Source organism: Electrona antarctica, assembly GCF_951216825.1.
Source record: "Electrona antarctica genome assembly, chromosome: 9".
NCBI classification, from domain to species: domain Eukaryota; kingdom Metazoa; phylum Chordata; class Actinopteri; order Myctophiformes; family Myctophidae; genus Electrona; species Electrona antarctica.
This window is the reverse complement of record NC_136790.1, coordinates 40,939,081-40,958,622: the sequence shown is the minus strand read 5'-3', so window position 1 is coordinate 40,958,622 and position 19,542 is coordinate 40,939,081. Positions and strand designations below refer to the sequence as shown.

Here is a 19,542-nt window from a genome sequence, read left to right as displayed (position 1 = left end):
TGTTACAAATCTCATTCATTTTCACATTTCTAACTATTGCAGAGTAATGCCAGATATGTGCATATTATGTCAATCAGTGTGTCAGTATTTCAGTAGGTTACAAATCTAATTAAAAATCCCACTTCCACTAGAAAAACCCCTGGTGCCTGTCTTTAAATGTGTGTCAGTAGGTTTCAGAGCCATTTCTAATTATCTGCTTTGAGAATTCAGGAAATCCGGGAGAATCACAATTGACATGATGACCCAGAATAAGTAGGTACTCAGGGACCTTATGTGATTTAACATTAGACTTGGAGTAATTAGTGTTAGGCCTAGAGTCATTCATAAGTCTCCACTATAGAGCAACACACCCTAAGACGTTACAGCTTTCCTGGGACACACAACCTTTAAGGAAGCTCCACTAGTAATTGTTTAATTTATTTGCACATATTACATCCTGGACCTGAACTATTAACAGTTAGCCAGCCACTGGAGAGCAACCAGGGATCAGCTTCAGCTCAAACCTGCAGGGCCAGGCCTTTGAAAGAAACCCAGAGCACACAGACGAAATCCACCGTGAACACATTGCATGGGAAAGTACAGAGCACATCTCTCTCTTAGAGCAGTGGTTCTCAAAGTGAGGCGAGAGTGTACAAATTAATGTTCCATATGTACACTCAGAGTTATGGGGGTCCATATAGCCTAATACATTTAAAAATGAAAAGTTTGAGAACCACTGACCTAGAGGAGAATTCATTAGAGGTTCAATGATTAATTGCCTTAATTGCAAGATAATGCTGCTGAGCTGAAGACACAGTCCACTCAAGTTGCTGTTGTGATGTGGTGTGAGTATTTTATTTATTTATTTCAATGACACCCGGTTGAATTAACTCAATACAAGACTCTGAGGTTGGAGACTCGACCCTAGAGGGAGCCACAGACCTTGGTGGCATAAAGTACACAGGTTTTGCATGCATACTCCATATTTAGAGCAGAATGGACACAGTGTGAAAGTCCTTTCCCCCAGAAAGTGAAAATTAGGCACTCCTTTTAAAAACTTGTTTGCAGACTTGATCTTCACAGGTGATCACCTAGAACAAGAAAAAAGATGAATGCATTCAGTCTACCAAATAGTTGGTATAATAGAAATAGGCAGCTATAAATACTTATATAGCCTAGTAGTAGTTACTAGGCTATATAAGTATTTAGTATCTATTTAGTATCTATTTGTGATACATGTCTGTGACTGTATATACTAGGGCCCGGCCCTAGTATATACAGTCACAGACATGCATCACAAATAGAGGACACAGATGAGACAAATTAGGGATGTACCGATGAGACATTTTGGCCAATATCGATATCCGATTGCTGTTATGGCCGATAACCGATATAAGCAATGTCGATATGATCTCATTCTGTAGGCCTATTAAAAAATTTAAATAATTTTGTCCATTCTGAAAAAAGGCTTATAAACACTGAATTTGAAGAAAGAAATGCCTCTTTATTCCAAAACTGAAATGTTGGCACATATCCCAACATAAACAGTTTGAATTTAGTATTTTTATTTAAAAATGTTCCAACTTGTCTACTCTTTTGAAAGCTTCCCCAGAAAACACTTTATTTATTTTTCAACATAATTATTATAAAATAAAATATCTGCTAAAACCGATATATTATCGACGATATTGGCCATAGGTGCACAAATCTGCCCAAAGTTCAAACCCACTAAAAAAGAATAATCTATTTGCGACACATGTAGTGTCCTGGGCTGTTATACGTAGCTGAGGAGACTTACCAACATGCCTTGGGGGCGCACCTATATTCATTATTGTTCTATTGTAACCAGCTCAGTGGCCTTGTGGTTAGAGTGTCCGCCCTGAAACTGGGAGGTCGGGGGTTCGATCCCCGGCCGGGTCATACCAAAGACTGTAAAAATGGGACCCAATGCCTCCCTGCTTGACACTCAGCATCAAAGGGTTGGATTGGGGGTCAAATCTACTAATCAAATGATTCCCGAGCGCGGCGCACGCTGCGGCTCACCGCTCCAAGAGATGAGTCAAATGCGGAGAACAAATTTCACTGCGGTAACGTGTGTGACAAAAATCGTATGACTTTGACTTTGACTTTGTTGTGTTATTGTTTATTTGCCCATGTAATCATGTATTTTATGTGTATGTTTTGGGTTTAATCAATTACTTCATTCTGGGTTCCTGGCTTCAGCCCAACACCACCTTTTCCATGCACTGAACAAGGGTAATTCTGGTTCACCCTGCCATGTTCAAGCAGCTAATGGAGAAGGTCCTTGCCTTGCCAGGGTCCCTTCCGATTTCGAGGGGGCCCATGCCAGCCTGTGGGAATGTGGCCATTCACCATGCAGGCCCCCTCATTGAGTTCAGCTGGTTTGGTAATGAGTTTACTGATCGCCACAATTAAAGACTTTTCCTACCTGAAGGGTTGCTATGCTTTATTGAACCTTAACGCTATTGTAATAGCTATGGCGTGATGGCATCATCAGTGATGTGTCAGTCAGGTCTACGATACCACTCTGCCCCCACACCTGACAGGATCAGTGTTCCGGTACCTTGACATTTACCAATTAAACACTGTACGGTCACACCCAGTAGTGTTTACACCCACAAAACTCCTTTAGACAAAAAAAAATCCAGTCAGACTACATTGGTATTATGGTATAAGTCTCAGGAATGCAATTCCCACACCCAGTAACATTTCTGCAGATGCTTTGGAGTATGTTTAAAGGGATAGTTGACTTTTTTTTTTGTCCTATCGATTGCTCACCTCATGGAGTCTTTAATTCATGGATTTGATTTTGTTTGTTTTTGAGTTGACACATTCCTAAGACAATCCTTTGAGGAGACTCTTTGTGTCTCCATAGGGAACTAGCTCTGGTCCATAGCCTTCTACTGCTTCTACGATTCTGCCCTGCAGTATAAGGCTATGGGACTTTCAGTTTAAAATCTCAAATGGAAATCAGACCTGCCTCTCCTCTTTTGTGGAAATCTCACGAACGTTTGACCTACTCACCAATACAAAGACAGGTTGTGTCAATAGAAAGCCTACTTTCCTTAGTGGACGCACTCTGAGCCCCCCACCACATGTATAAACGGTACTTTTTGGCCAAAAAGGGATTTTGTTTCCACCGGGAAAAAAATACTTTTAGTTACTCCAATGTGCCCTCTACTGATATTGCCCAGAGAACTGCCTCATAGAGAATATCTTTCCTCCGGTGAAAACAAATCCCTTTCTGGCCAAAAAGTACAGTTTATACGTGTGGTGGGGGGCTCAGAGTGCGTCCACTAAGGAAAGTATAGGCTTTCTATTGACACAATCTTCAGTCTTTGTATTGGTGAGTAGGTCAAACGTTTGTGAGATTTCCACAAAAGAGGAGAGGCTGGTCTGATTTCCATTTGAGATTTAAAACGGAAAGTCCCATAGCCTTATACTGCAGGGCAGAATCGTAGAAGCAGTAGAAGGCTATGGACCAGAGCTACATAGGGAACAAAGGAGGCTATTTGTGTCTCCATAGGGAACCACTTCTGGTCATTAATGATTGGCTTAGGAATGCGACAAAAAGTCTCCACAGGGTGACTAATCGATAGAAAAAAATGTTTTTGGTGAACTATCCCTTTAACTACTGTACAGTACAAGGTAGTATGAGTGACCTTTGTCACTCCGTTGAAGATTATAAGATTGAAACTTCATTAAGGAATTACGATTTGTGTGCAAGATTGATCTTTGAATCTCATACTATGTGCTCTACGACATTTACAAAGTATTTTTTTACTTAGCCTTGCTCACATGGATTGGTCTCTTATGAGGCATTAAAATAAGTTGTGAATTCTTGAAAGTTCTTCATTTGTTTGAGGAATAACGTCATACCAGATGAAGCTCATCTCCCTGTATCCAGTGGGTCCACCCTCTGTTCTTCTTTTCTCCTTTCTGAACACACACCAGCTTGCCATTGTCCCAGTTCACCACTGTCTGGTATAAAATAAAATGATCAATATAAAGCCTTTTTTATTATGGAATTAGTCTATACTCTATATGTAGTGTGATAGCTTATTGAAAACGTTCCTACCTGGCATGACCTGTTGTCAATTCCTTTGCACAATTCTTCTTCTTCTTTTCCAATTGTAAATGAACATGAAAGGTTTCTAAAAGTACTCAGTGTTTGAATGGAGAAAGAATCTCCATCTTGCTTAATCACTTTCTGGGGCTTCATCATGGTGGCAATCGTACGTGTTGCAAAATCAATACCTGTGTGTAGAAAAGAGAAATAGAGAAAAGGTCATCTTTATTTAATCTGGCAGCAAGCAACAGGTCATAAGTGCAACAAACATTTCATACTTTTTCCACATCATTGCTAAAATGTAAGATTTTACAAAACAATCACTTCTTCTCACCCCTTTGTATGAGACTAATATTAGTTATTTTGTTTTTGTAGAAAAACGAAATAAAACTAAATCTAAGATTTCACAAAACAATAATTTCGCACCCTTTTGTTTGACACTGATGTTATTCTTTTTTTGTTTATGTATAAAAACTTCCACTCCAGCCTAAATAATGAACTTAAAAATAAAGGAACATGTCTCTCTTTAAATCACATGATAAAAAAAAAATATATATTTTGTTTGTAATGGATCATTTGTCACACCAAGACACTTACCAAGAGCTTTCATATATCCACCGTCATTATCATTGCTGATCATGTCCCATGTTCCATTGTAGTCGATAACATGTCCCATGTTAATTCCACTGTAGTTGGTAGCTGTTAATTGACTCTTACAGACACTATATTCAGTCTTGACTTGCTTTCTGCTTGCTCAATCGTCTAATAAAGGAATATTCAGAGTGAACAGATTTTATATGTCTGCATTGACATTTGCCACAGTGTGTTAATATGGAGCAGGGGTGATGCTGCTGTTGCAACACTGAGGGCGGAACATGGCTTTTTACACAATGTGAGGAAATTGTGTTTTAATTGTGTTGTATGCCTCTGGGATCCCCAATTCCAATAAACTGCATCAGGATCTTCTAGCCAAACCAGGTCAACAGCATCAACCTGTGGGAATGCACCAAACAAGAACCAGTAGAGATACACTGTGAGCTTGCAGATCTGCTATTTTTGCGTACCAAGAGCTTTCATATATCCAACGTCATTATCATTGCTGATCATGTCCCATGTTCCACTGTAGTCGATAACATGTCCCATGTTAATTCCACTGTAGTTGGTAGCTGTTAATTGACTCTTACAGACACTATATTCAGTCTTGACTTGCTTTCTGCTTGCTCAACCATCTAAAAAATGACTACTGACAGGAATATTCAGAGTGAACAGATTTTATATGTCTGCATTGACATTTGCCACAGTGTGTTAATATGGAGCAGGGTGATGCTGCTGTTGCAGCACTGAGGGCGGAACATGGCTTTTTACACAATGTGAGGAAATTGTGTTTTAATTGTGTTGTATGCCTCTGGGATCCCCAATTCCAATAAACTGCATCAGGATCTTCTAGCCAAACCACGTCAACAACATCAACCTGTGGGAATGCACCAAACAAGAACCAGTAGAGATACACTGTGAGCTTGCAGATCTGCTATTTTTGCGTAATGTTCTCTTCAGAGTAGGGATGCAAGGGTTCACATGGTTAATGCATTCTGAGTCACTCACTGTGGACAGAAACATGATCCTTCCACTTGGTGCACGTTTGGAGCAGGTGGTAATACCACAGACAGGATCTGGTTGTTGGGGAGTTACACCCGTCTGACTGAAAGGATAATAAACATGTTTCATTACATGCTAGTATACATGGCATATCATACTAGCAGAAGTTTACCAAGGGATCAAAGGTTAAAATTGTAAGTGTTGCTGTGGTGAATGTTTTTTGTAAATGTTAGGAAGTGACTTTTACGACGTTTTGGTTTTGTGGTGATTTAGCTCCTTCATGTCATTCTGATTGTATTTATTTTGTAACAATTTGTTGTGTATGGTTGTTTTGCAGTCAAATTGTACTTGTAATATTCATGGCGGTGGTTCTGGTCCCTCAGTTCTATGTCATGGCAAGGTAACTCAATTATAGGTCTATGACATCTTCATTTGGATCATGTTTAAAATAGTAGATTTGACATTATATTTATTTCTAAGGCCAAAATCCTCCAGATACTGCAGACAGCCACTTCTGAACAACCTCGCAGCGTTCATCGCCTTATCCGTAATAGCTTCAGGTATATCACAACCCACACTAAGAAATACAAATGTTAACTCAGTGTTAATATGGCTTTTCCCACTAAGTTAAATTTATACTCAATACTTACAATACAATACTATTTTGCAGTGTCCAGTGCAGCATTTAAGCGTATTTTAGCTCAAATAAACATTTGATCACTAAGAAACATGACCTACTACTGTACAGTATAGAACCCACACCACATTATCTCTCTTCTGCAGGTTTTTCAGTAATATTCACACTGATGGACCCGGTTCCACAGATCTTCAGGGCTGCCTACCATGTGTTTGGGCTGCTGTCATGTGGTCAGGGGTTGTGTACCATCATCTTGACTCTGACAGCGGCAGCATGTGTAAGATCAACACATCAATACACACACGTCCCATTTTCAGTCAGGACCCTAAATATATATTTAGCAGTAAAAGATATTTCTGACCTCAATAGAGAAACTAAGGACTTTATATCTATTCACAGGCCAAAACGACCCCAGATCTATACTACATGTCCCTTTTTCTTACAGTGGCCTGTGTCCTCAGTACAGGTAAACTGGAAATATTTCAACTTTCGCTGTATTGCCACATCACAAGTGTACAGGTGTAAAAATAGTGGTGAAGTAAGCTACTCACGAATTGCAGTAACATTTTAACCACTTAAGCCCAATATAGTGTTGTATGACAAATAGGGAAAATAGCCGATCTACAAGCTCACAACGCGTCTCAACGGGACATGTTGTGAGCTTGTATATCTGCTATTTCCACTCATTTTGAATAAATAAATAAACCCCCTTTGATGATTTCTGACATTTTCACCTACAGTATGACATGTCTAAAATATGGATGACAGAGTTTCATGTTATTAAATAAGAATACGACTTTCCTCGAAAGTCAGCCTAAACATTTCTGATCTTTGCGGCGTGGCGTCATTCCCCTCCGTTCAGTGGACTAACATCAGTGTGGGGTGTCTTCTCAGCTTTCTTCATGGTGAAAGGAGGAGTCTGGATATCCAAAAGGCTGCCTGCATGGCTCAGCTTCACAGGAAACAATGAGCAGTAAAAGCATTCCAGCTGTCCTAAGCTGACACTCAATACTCAAACACATGAATGTTTCATGTGTTCTCAACACCACAAGCAGCTAGTAACTCTAAACTCTGTGATTACCAAAGGGAAAGTACCTGTATTAAAAGCCATTAAGACCTGAGGCTGATTCAAATGCCTTCAAAACCTAGATATTTCAAGATTTTTCAAAGATCATGGTGTGAGCTTGTACACTAGTATATCTGCTATTTTAGGCTGACACTCAATCCTCACACACATGAATGTTTCATGTGTTTTCAACACCACCAGCAGCTAGTAACTCTAAACTCTGTGATTAAAGGGAAAGTACCTGTATTATTCTTAAGCCATTAAAAGACCTGAAGACGATTCTATAAAATTATCCCTTCTAAAATGACACTGACACGTTCCCGGTTTTAATGGGTTAACAGAACAGAACAAAACGATTACCTATTTTTGCCAAATGTTTGCCCATCATGCCCAGAATAAGGATGCTAGGGTTCACGAGGTCATCTTCTACTGAACATTTAGCATGCCAGTATCACAGAACACAGTAGGCTAATGGTTGTTGGTGCTGGTGTTTTATCATTAGTTCATGAACACGGAAGAAAGATTTCCAGACGGAGCCTACAAAATGATGTACTTTCAGAGATCCATCAAAAAGAAATAAAAAATATACATGTGAAATCTGTACAGTCCTGAAAGTTGTGTTTGGTCACAAGAGAAAGGCATTATCAATAAGTTACATTGATGACGAACAAGAACAATGGGAATAAAGTCTAGTCTAGTCTGTGACGTCACCAGAAGTGGACCTCACTGCTCACTGGCACTGAACAGCACAACATGAACAGCAAACACATTTTGTATATAAATCGTCGCTGTCGGGAGGAAACCTTTATGTCCAAAACCGTAATCTTTCAGGAAATGTAAAAAATAACCTGTGTTCCAATAGATCTGATGTAGTTATTTAGTTACAAGCCCTTTTAAATACCCTTTTAAAATGTTGTGAAACTCACAGATTTATCCACTTTCAAAAATAGCCGATTGCACAAGTCGCATCACAAGATTGATGTTGTAAGCTTGGAGATGTTGTAAGATTGGAGCGACAAATCTATTAATTGACCAAAGGGAAACCACAAAGTTTAAATATGTTGATACAAGGTTTCTGTCCAACAGCAACGATATGTATAGAACATTTATCAGGACTTTTACATCCAGATGAGATTTACAAACAGAGAAACAAAATGATCAGGGCCAGCCCTAACTAAGTGGAGGGATATAGGCCCTGCTAGTCTCTCGAGACTGTTGACTGACTCACACCATTTTCAATTTCAAATGCTTCCCTGATCCGTCATACAAAAGGATACATATACCATAAAAATGAGTCTGCGACCCAAAAACGGTCCCACAGTTTAGGAAACAGTATATTATAGCATTTGAAGATTGTAGAATAGGTGTCTGGCTTGAGAGATTATACCCTGCAGACAACTAGGGTCCCCCACCAGGGGGCCCCCAAGTAAGCATGAAATAAAATACAATAAATTGTAAATTATATTACCACACCATTGTCTTAACTCAAGTGTGGTGATAATAAAATTAGAAAAATCACAATTATGTTTCACAAAAAGACTTGGGCTGGCCCTGGAATGTATACATAATACATATTAGTCTTTAAGAAATTAACTGAACATTCATTCTTTCAATATTTCATTTATTTTCTATGCAGACATTTTGGTAGGTCACGATGTCTACCTATGTTAAAAGTAAAACAAAATAAAATAAATTAACCTGTATGGGTTGCAAATTTACTGCAGCACAACAGGTAATATTTCACACATTTCAGCTGTATGCTGACAAGGCACTCAAATCACTTAATTATTATGTATGTTGTAATTCTACTTGGTGGTGAATTAAACAAAGGACACATTGTAATTAGCCCATTTTTCCTCATTGATACAAAAAAATGTGAATTTAGTGCTTTACTAATTACTACAGTATAAATTATCAAATCTAGCCATTTTGATTACATAGCAAATTTTGATTCTAATACATTTCTCTATTCACCTGAGATCATTGGTTAATCAGCAAATTCCCCTTGCATTTCCAGACACACACACACACACACACACACACACACACACACACACACACACACACACACACACACACACACACACACACACACACACACACACACACACACACACACACACACACACACACACACACACAATAGGCAACATGTCACAGAGTAGCCTAATATTGCATTACAATTCCTCACATTTTCACAACACAGTGGTGATATTTGATAAGTTTGCTTAGACAGCATAATTTCCCTTTCGTAGTATTTAATATTGGATCATGGATATGGTTTAAGTGTTTGAAAATGATACTGCAGATACAATTATCATAGTGGTATCAGAACACCGTAGCACACGTTTTTATGTTTTGTTGTGTTTTAGTTTTTTCATAGATTCTGCAGGGAGTTGTTGTCAACACCAATAGCATTTGGAAATGATTATGGGGTAATCTATTGCATCAGCAATACATATTTGAATTGTCATTTAAGTTGTAAAGAGTACCAAAAGTACTCAAATAATGCCCCTTGAATTATCTAATCCTTCTTGCACTCACTAATGCCCTATATAAACACCACTCGTAAAGCAGCTAAGTACAGTAAAAGATTTTCCATATAATCATACAATAATATTTGCTGATGTTATTTGCCCCGGCACTCTCAGGACAGTGCCTTTCACTTGCTCATTCGCACAAACACATTCAAACCGGTGGAAGAAAAATCTTGTTTTTTCATTTCCCTGCAATGTTCAGAGACAAACCATCTCGGCTCTGATTCGTGAATACATTCTTGGTCAAAATTCAGCCCGTAAGTAAAATCATTTTAAAAGTCTGATGTGCAGTTCCTACCCTAAAAGTGCATCATAGTCTATGTACCAAACAAGCCTGCCGTTTTCTGGCTGCACCCCGGTAACAGGCCATTTGTTAAGGTCGTCCTTTACGCGGCTCAATTGGGTGACAAGTTCGTGCTTTCCTTTGCCCATCACTAGCACGGCGACTTTACGAGCTCGGTTAATGGCCCTAAAAGTCAGGCTCATGCGTTGGTGAGGTTTAACAGGGCTCTCGGTGAGCGCCACCAGACGGTCCCCATGGCCATCTAGTTTACCACCAGGGAACAGAGAGGCTGTGTGATAATCGTAGCCGACGCCCAAGAGCACAAAGTGGAAGCTGGAGCTGTTAACTAACTGGGTGATCTCTCTCTCGTAGAGCAGTGCACCACCATCTTCCTCCACACACAGACGCTGGTGGAGCTGCACAGGCATGGGGTGGATGTTGTAATAGGGAATCCTGATGTGTTGCAACAGATGTTCATGTAGGTTATAGAAGTTGGACTCTGACTCTGTCAGGGGAACACAGCGCTCATCCACCATCCACACATGAGTATTCTTCCAGGGGAAGGAGTAATGGTGCTGGCTCAACCTGTGGAACAGGGCGAGGGGAGAGGAGCCCCCCGACAGGGCGAGGTGGAACGTGCCCCCCTCGCTCACTGCTGCCTCCGCTGCCACCTGGAGGTCTGCGGCTAACCTCTGGACGAGCTCCTCGGCCCAGGCAGACACCATGTTGTTGCTGCGATATTTACCTTGCATCACCTGGAAGCTGTCTGTTGCCATACCACCCATCTGGTCCGGGGTGCTCATTACTACAGCCTCGCTGGCAAAACTAATCTCCTTTGCTCTCACGTAGAAGTCCAACAGGCTGCCATTGTCGTCACCCCCAGGGTAGATGCGAGGGAAAATGTTGGCCAGGCTGTTTAGCAGGGGCGACCATAAGCCCCAGGAGGCCAGGAGGTTCTCTGCACTGATGAAGCTATCTTTTCGTCCCTGGAAAATCTGTGTGATGAGCTCTGCATAAGCTTCCCTCTGCTCTTTTGCAGCTAGTATGTAATAGTCTGAAATATGCAAGCCTAGAACACTGACATCTTTATGCTCCGTCACGTTCTTCCACTCACTGTCCTTTAGAGATGGCTTAAATAGATTCTTTGTGACAAGAATGGCTGGATATTGAAGGCTGCCATGACCAAAGTAAAAAACTATCTGTTTGGGCTTGCAGTGCATACTGTTTTGGTTTTGCACACAAAAAATGTCATTCTTGAAGACAATGCGTGCATACCCCACCCGCTCATCTAACATCTTCCCTGACGTCACAATGATTGGTACTCCTTCATACTGTGCCATGTCGATGTGTACCATAACAGCTGAAACAAGGGAATAAAGCATGCTTAACTTCTGCACAGGAGTATAAATAGTCAGTGGGTCAGAATATATTTAAGATTCGCAGTGTGGCAAAATGGAAAAACTAGTAGAATTTCAGAATTTTAAAATAAATAAGAAACCCATTAACACTTACCAGCAAAGGTTGGAGTGTAACTAAAGTAATCCTTTGTCTTATTCAGCTCCTTCTGCACCTCTTTGTTGTAGGCTTGGTACTGGCCTATAACAGCCCGGTTCTTTCCCAAGGGCTGCAAGACACTAAAGATCCTCAGCTTGTTCCGGAGAACTTCTTTAGCGTTGCTAAGATTCTCTGGCAGCTTCATGGTCAACAGAGACATGACCTCAGTCAGGTGATTCTGTAGCACATCTCTGATCACTCCATACTGGTCATAGAATGGAATGCGACCTTTGGGGACAAGTGAGGAGGACAAGTGAGCAAAATTATAATTAAGTGATAAATGATTAAAGACAGTATATTAAATATTTTACAGAAAAAATTCTGACAATCACCTTTAGCATCCAGGGTCTCTTTCAAAACAATCTCCACTCTGTCAATATGGTGCTTGTTCCAGATGGGACTGAGAAACTTATTATTCTCTTTTCTGAACTGTAGTATCTTTGAAACAACCTTTTAATAAAAAACAGGAAATGTATTATTCAATTAAACGCTTTACTAAGTTGTTAAAGGACCATACCGATGGTCCGGTTAAGCGCACTCACTGCGATTCACAATATATTGCCAAATGCCAACCACTTCTCAAAGAATCTGTGGTTTGTTTGATTTTTAATTGGATCAATTTATTTCCTGTTTATTCAACAGAAGTGATAAACCCCATATGTTTGTATGGCTATTTTCATGGCAGACTCCTGAACAGTGTTTGTGCCAAGTTTGGTCAGGTGCTGATCAGACCAACGGTGTGCCTATGGGGCCCCCGGCCCCCTGAGGGCCACATGTAGCCCCTGGTGTGGTTATTCTGATGGCAGACCCTTGGAAAGTTGTTTGTGCCAATTTGGTTAAAACACATTGTGATGCTATGTTAACAAATTTCACTGGGGACCCTCTGGAACCCCCTCAAAGACCCCTGGTGGTCCCCATGTTGAAAACCACTGGTTTATGCCAAGTGTAGAGAGATGGGTTGGGTTTCATTACCTGCTTCCCCAAGTAGTGGTCGATTCTGTACATCTCCTTATCCGTCAGGGAGGTCCCAAGTTGAGTTGCTAGTATTTGTGCACTGGTGAGATCGTGGCCAAAAGGTTTCTCTAGCACTACCCTCAGCCACGCCCCATGGGACGGTCTGCAGCTATTGTTGATCTTATCGGCAATGTCTGCATATGAAAAGGCAGGTACTGATAGGTAGAAGAGCCTCCCGGTCTCCACCATGCCCTCTTGCTGCAGTTGTTGTTCCATATCGTTACACAGAGCCTGGTAGTCGTCTATGGTCTTCAGCTGCTGGTACCGTGCTAGACGCAGGAACTGCTCTTTCAACAGGGCACAGCGCTGCAGGGACAATTCCTTTGAGCAGTTCACACCCTTCAGAATCTCAAAAAAAGTTGCTGTGCCTTTATCCCCAGGTGACAGTCCTCCGCCATAGAAGGAGAAAGTGTACCCACTACTAATTTGTTTGGTGTATAGCTGGAAGAAGCCCCGCCACAGGTACTTCTTTGCCAAGTCACCAGTTCCTCCGACTATGACTACTGAAACATGGCCCATTTTCTGTCCCTCCTGCTTCTCCTCGCCATGGGACATGTGGGCACACAGAGAGGCCAAAAGCAGAGACAACCTCACAATATGCCACATACTCAGATGAGCTTAGCTCCTCCTATAAGGAAATAACAATTAATTAAAGTTCAAACCAGGTATGACATTTTTAAATACAAACAAATGGATATCAAATGGAATAAAATTACATTTTGTCAATAGAGGCCTTATATACAGAATGCATAGAATGCCCATTTACTCTCCATGTTGGAATAAACAATGGTTGTTGCTATGTTTAAAACAACAATTACTGTGTCAATATGCGATATACAGTTTCTCAAATGAAATGCAATAATTTTGTGTCCGATTACTGAACAAGTCACAGTAATTTCATGCTTATGCAATGTTTTACCTACGCTCATATCACTGCACAGAAATTAGGGGTTTTCTTTTAAAAGTGGTTATGAACGTTTACAGGCTGGAATAAAGAGATTTAAACAAACACTCCATTTTAGCTTTAGTTGTTCAGGTGTTACAGTATATGAGAAAACCTGCTATCTAAAATTGAATGGAACATAATACAGTCCAAGTCCAACAATTCTGTGAGCCAATCCAATGTTGCTGCTATAGTGTACACATTAAACTACACCTGACGTTATATTTATTGGTAACACAGAGAGAGAGAGAGAGAGAGAGAGAGAGAGAGAGCGAGAGAGAGAGAGATGACAGAAAATCTAAACTGAAAACTAAACAGAAACTATAAAAACAAAAGTAAAATTGACTGAAACGCATTGCAATTGAACACCCTCCAAATAGCACCTATCATCGGTTTCTATATATACTGTGTGATTAATTAAAACTAAGCTAGACTTACTTAGTATAGATTCTGTCCTCCTTCCGTTTAGTGTAATTATTTCTGGCTATTAAGAATAAAACCAAAGTAAATTACACTTTGCTTAATGAGTGTCCAAACGCAAGCAGAAAATAGACTGCTGGGAATGTTATAGGAACAGCAACTTTTCAGTCTCATTACAGGCAACTTATCTATGTTTCTGGACTGACCGAAGATCAATGGATTTGAGATAGGAACTCCCACATAGTAAATCAGTACACCATCTCTCTACACACCATCAGCTGGAGTTATGCTTACTTACACTTTGTTCCAACAAATATACCAATCGACAAATGCCTTCTAAATCAATAGTTCTCCAACACACACACACACACACACACACACACACACACACACACACACACACACACACACACACACACACACACACACACACACACACACACACACACACACACACACACACACACACACACACACACACACACACACACACACACACACACACACACACCATTTGTCCACTTTCACAACTTTCAAGATTTTTCAAAAATAGCAGATGTACAAGCTTGCAGCACTGAGCTTGTATATCTGCAATTTATAAAGGACCACTTCACCACTTTTCAACCTATCTTCATATACTAGGTGCTCACTAATAATCATGATAAAATGTCACAATTTTTTTCCTACTCTGTCTGTGTTCATAGGAGGACTGTGGGCAGTTCAGAAACCCATCCACCAGTGACATCATTTGGGGAATCCAAGCTAATAGAAACTGCAGGCTTTCTAGTCCTGAAAAGTTGCAATGCAATGCTCCTATAAGACACAGACTGAGTAGAAAATAATTGTGCCATTTTATCATGATTATTACTTATTAGTGAGGACCTATTATATGAAGATAGGTTGAAAAGTGATGAAGTGGTCCTTTAATAGCCAACGCTAAAATCTAAAAAGACACAGTTTTAATGGGTTAAAGGACAATCTTATATTTGCCATATAAATGGAATTTGAAAACTAAATTTTGATCATTTGTAGTAAGGGGCTTTTCAAATAACAGCTTATCGATTGCAATTACGGTATGGGTCAGCTAATGGATTACAGTAAGGGGCTTTTCAAATAACAGCTCATCCGTTACGGTAAGGGGCTTTTCAAATGACAGCGTAACATCTGGGTTACCAGTGATCACAGTTTACACAGTGATAATGTCAACAACAAAGGTCACAGCTATGTCCGGGTTTGAACTATGTCCGTCTGCTCGATATCCAATCTACAAGATATCTAGACAGGATCAATGCAGTGACTACAGTTATATTTCCTCAAAGGGAAAATAGATATGACAACTAGGTAGACCCTAGACAATATCTTAGGCACTATAGGTCAAAAATAAATGTAGTGCCCCCTAGATCACATAATCACAGACCCAGTTTGATTCCACCTGAGTACAAATCCACCTGTCTTCAGTATGCTCTGTCTAAAATAAATCTAAAGCAAACTATTGAACACAAGATCACTTGAAAAAAACAATATCTTAGGCACAATGTTTATAGTCCAATATTTTCCATTGATATAGTAAATAAACTGGGTCCTGACTCCTGAATAAACGTGACGTTATGTGAACACATTTATCTCACATTTACTTGATAAATATGTGTCAAATGTAAATGTAATCATAAGAGACCAGACCATATTTTGATTCATTTTTTACTTTGCCTTCCCTTTATTATTAACATTTTCATGATTCCTGTGTTGTAACTAGCATTCGTCCATTCAGTGGGTAGACATTCAAATCATTAATAATACCACCAGCTATAAAACATTTATGACTTTCACACTGTAAATCAACAATATTCAATTTACCTTCAAATGTCAGCAATAACTAAGAAAAAGTAATGGCCCATGAGGACAAATAAAAAATATATACCTTGATGATGTTCGTAAAATGTTAATAATCCATTATGTGTCTCGACTGACGTTAAACCGGTTTCTGTTTACCACAAAACTAGCTGTGGCATATGTACAAGCAAAAACATGTCATCAAAATAATGTCATTAATGTGCACAGTGCAAGCCAAAATAATGTCACCATGGTCATGAAGACAGCAGTTTGGTGTCATGCTTCTATGACTGGGGCTACATTGTAAAGGTCCCATTGAAACCCATGTGCTCTGATGTGCAAGGCCATCACTTACTGTCACAATAGAACATGCCATTCAATAGGACTGCTCCACCTGCTAGCTGTCAAACTCCACAACATCTGAAATGTCTATTAACTTTTCAACAGAAAGGCGCCTTTCTTTCACGTTGGAAATCATCACGTTGACTAACATTTTTCACCAGGTATTCGGTCATATTTTTGACAAACAGAACTACCGTATACAAATAAACGTTTTAATACCAACCTGTGGTTCAATGAGTGATCCGACGATACACACGGTGCGATATTTTGTTCAATACGCTTCCTAGTGAGTAGGGGAGTCAGTCACGTGACATAACATAGATGTTGTGGTTCTCGGGCTGTTGCAGTCATGCGGTAGGTAGTGGCACTACAGTTCAGGGATATGCTCTGAATATCTGTGGTCGTTCATATCAAACAATACAATAAACTTTTGTTTTATTTACTTCATTTCATTTTCAAATGACAGAACACCATTATTGCACCGATGATAAAACATGTAATGAACTTTTTATGGTGATGTCCAGGAAAGCTCTGCGTTTTCTGCAAGAGATATAGACGGCTAGCTCTGTGTAGGCTATAGTATGTATATTGTAAATAATAATAATAATAATAATAATAATAATAATAATAATAATAATAATAATAATAATAATAATAATAATAATAATAAACATTTGACTATATATTATGTTTTTGTTTGTTGCTAGACTATTCACAACAATACTTTACACTGTTTACAGGCTTATCATGTTTTGTCTTCTACTTAATTGTCACTTGGGGGCAGGTGTGGACTGTACTGTACAGTTGGCCTCTATATGCTCAGCCATGGCTGTATACAAAATAAAATCAATGTTTTAGTAATATTAGATAGCATATTCACATATTGTTATTCAGTCTTGTAGATTTTACATCTAAAACCAAGCCACAAAATAAAACCACAATACAAACTGAGCTAATCTTCCCTCCACATTTACAAAATACATTTCAAAAAGTTCATTTTCTGATGAATATTGGTCAAATATACAAAAAACAATTAAAGGAAAAGGACCACTTCACCACTTTTCAACCTACCTTTATATAATAATTGATCCTCACTAATGTTCATGATCAAAGCTAGTTTAAAACAAGAAATGATCACAGTGATATTTGTCAGGTGAAAGAATTAAGCGCTGTCTCCGTTGTGTTCTTGTCTCCGTTGTGTCCCGTCCCCCCCCCCATATTATTATTATTATTTAGTAACGTGTAGGTGTTTGTGTGTCACAACCTCGCGGCAGTTGTTTGCATTCGTTTGCGACGTTCTGTTCGTGGTTCACTGACTGTGTTTTGTCGTGGCTTTGCTGCTGTCCGACGCGGCAACCTGCTGCGTGGGTGGAGCTTCTTTTCCATCCACCAGCTATCTAAAAACCCGGAAATTACGCAAAAGACAGCTTCTTCTGTCCACGCATAGAATCTTAAGTGTACCGAGACCCAGAGGCAGCCTTGACTGTTCATGCCGTTGTTTTCTGAGCCAACCAAGACTAGTCCCATAGGCTAGAGAGGCATGCCGTTGCTTAGACACGAGGCAACCAATCAGGACTAGGACCCGACTATAGGAGCCAAAGTGTCATTCAATTTGAGTAAGACATAGTTCAGGTGTCACCTGACAAAAAATCTGCCTAATGATGATGTCACTGGTGGACAGGTTTCTGAACTGCGGCCTGCACAGCCCTCCCTATATGGGACACAGACTGAGTAGAAGTGTTATTTTATCATGAACATTAGTTAGGACCAATTATATGAAGATTTAGTTTAGTTTAGTTTAGTTTAGTTTAGTTTAGTTTAGTTTAGTTTAGTTTAGTTTAGTTTAGTTTAGTTTAGTTTAGTTTAGTTTATTATCTTCACAGTATCAAGTACAAATTATACATCAACATAGATAATCTGACATAAAGGTGATCAAATGGAATAGGCTGAAGAGCTAAGAGCTTATAAGTGCCTATCCTACTTACAACAAACCCTTATTTAAGATACTAAACATAATAATCAGATTCACAATACATAAATCAGAGACAAAAACACCCGACCCACACCCGTGTCACTATAGAGATCCAACAGGATCCATATAAGTAAGATAGATAGATATAATAAAATAAGTTGAAAAGTGGTGAAGTGGTCGTTTAAAAGACACTTATAGGCATTTACAGGTTAATATTCCATAGTGCACCGTGCTACATTCTCATTTCAAACTTCAACCTAATTGAAAATAACCCACCTGTTTCCTGAAACATAAACCTCTCACTGAACAGAACAGGTTCCCAGATTGTCTGAGAAATAACAGTTGGCAATTAGAGGTCATTCATAATGTCAACAAGCAACATTTTTTTGTATGTGTGTCATTGATACATAAATAATTACAGATTATGATGGAAAGTATTGACTTTAAATTCTTAAACATTTGCCTGTGTTTGCTCTGCACTTCATCAGCTGCCTCATGCCATCAGCCAGGAGGCCTTCCTCAAACAAAGCAGGTGCCATTTGGCCAAACAGGCGTCTCATTGTTGAGGACCACACTGCAGGTTACACCTTCTGGGCCAAACATACAGTACAGTTGCTACACAAGAGAGTCATGTAACAGCAATTACGTATACGGTAGGCCTACCTTTATTTATTCATAATTGTTATATATTTATGTATCTATTTTATACCTTGAATAATTGAATCACAATTTAATCACAAAATACTGGCACTATATTTCTATGGTTACAACAGATCCTTTTGGACCTTGTACGTTAGATGGATCTGTATGCAAAGAAGTTTATTAAGCATGTGCGCGGGTGCGCGCATACACCCACACAAGCACAGAACACCCAACAATAGTGTTAACGGCTGCAATCACATTAGCGCGTGCACACACACACAAACCGACACACACACACACACACACACACACACACACACACACACACACACACACACACACACACACACACACACACACACACACACACACACACACACACGAAACACCCAACAATAGTGTCAACGGCTGCAATCACAGTTTAGTGCCCTCCCAGGTTGGCAGCCACTGTGTAATGTAAATAGTGTGTGTGTGTGTGTGTGTGTGTGTGTGTGTGTGTGTGTGTGTGTGTGTGTGTGTGTGTGTGTGTGTGTGTGTGTGTGTGTGTGTGTGTGTGTGTGTGTGTGTGTGTGTGTGTGTGTGTGTGTGTGTGTGTGTGTGTGTGTGTGTGTGTGCAATCCGTGCATGCTTGCTTGCT

At 39.7% G+C, this 19,542-nt stretch overlaps 2 protein-coding genes across 4 annotated transcripts; both read right to left on the bottom strand.

Annotated features, from left to right (window-relative positions):
* Nucleotides 1–1,000: 1,000 nt before the first annotated feature.
* rbp7b (retinol binding protein 7b, cellular) lies at nucleotides 1,001–5,317 on the bottom strand. 2 transcript variants are annotated; one of them, XM_079511388.1, is made up of 4 exons: nucleotides 5,134–5,317; nucleotides 4,079–4,257; nucleotides 3,880–3,981; nucleotides 1,001–1,070 (listed from the first exon to the last, which is right to left on the bottom strand). In XM_079511388.1, the coding sequence occupies exons 1-4, from the start codon at nucleotides 5,210–5,212 to the stop codon at nucleotides 1,017–1,019; spliced, it is 414 nt and encodes a 137-aa protein (XP_079367514.1). In that variant the 5' UTR covers nucleotides 5,213–5,317; the 3' UTR covers nucleotides 1,001–1,016. The 2 variants fall into 2 exon arrangements, with proteins under 2 accessions (XP_079367514.1, XP_079367513.1); XM_079511387.1 differs by lacking the exon at nucleotides 5,134–5,317 and adding an exon at nucleotides 4,667–4,848.
* A 2,434-nt stretch (nucleotides 5,318–7,751) lies between these two features.
* On the bottom strand, nucleotides 7,752–16,619 carry h6pd (hexose-6-phosphate dehydrogenase (glucose 1-dehydrogenase)). Of its 2 annotated transcripts, none has more exons than XM_079509461.1 (5): nucleotides 16,515–16,619; nucleotides 12,715–13,384; nucleotides 12,075–12,192; nucleotides 11,701–11,970; nucleotides 7,752–11,548 (listed from the first exon to the last, which is right to left on the bottom strand). In XM_079509461.1, exons 2-5 carry the CDS (start codon nucleotides 13,360–13,362, stop codon nucleotides 10,200–10,202), a joined length of 2,385 nt encoding a protein of 794 aa, XP_079365587.1. In that variant the 5' UTR covers nucleotides 13,363–13,384; nucleotides 16,515–16,619; the 3' UTR covers nucleotides 7,752–10,199. The 2 variants fall into 2 exon arrangements, with proteins under 2 accessions (XP_079365587.1, XP_079365588.1); XM_079509462.1 differs by lacking the exon at nucleotides 16,515–16,619 and adding an exon at nucleotides 16,305–16,425.
* Nucleotides 16,620–19,542: the final 2,923 nt, after the last annotated feature.

Coding starts and splice junctions, on each gene's coding strand:
- rbp7b (XM_079511388.1), bottom strand. CDS start 5,212: ATGGGACATGTTATCGACTACAGTGGAACATGGGACATGATCAGCAAT. Junction 3,982..4,078: donor TTGACAACAGGTCATGCCAG/GTAGGAACGTTT, acceptor ATTTTATACCAG/ACAGTGGTGAACTGGGACAA. Junction 1,071..3,879: donor AGGGAGATGAGCTTCATCTG/GTATGACGTTAT, acceptor TTCTTGTTCTAG/GTGATCACCTGTGAAGATCA.
- h6pd (XM_079509461.1), bottom strand. CDS start 13,362: ATGTGGCATATTGTGAGGTTGTCTCTGCTTTTGGCCTCTCTGTGTGCC. Junction 11,971..12,074: donor AGAGACCCTGGATGCTAAAG/GTGATTGTCAGA, acceptor TTGTCCCCAAAG/GTCGCATTCCATTCTATGAC. Junction 11,549..11,700: donor TTACACTCCAACCTTTGCTG/GTAAGTGTTAAT, acceptor CCCTTGTTTCAG/CTGTTATGGTACACATCGAC.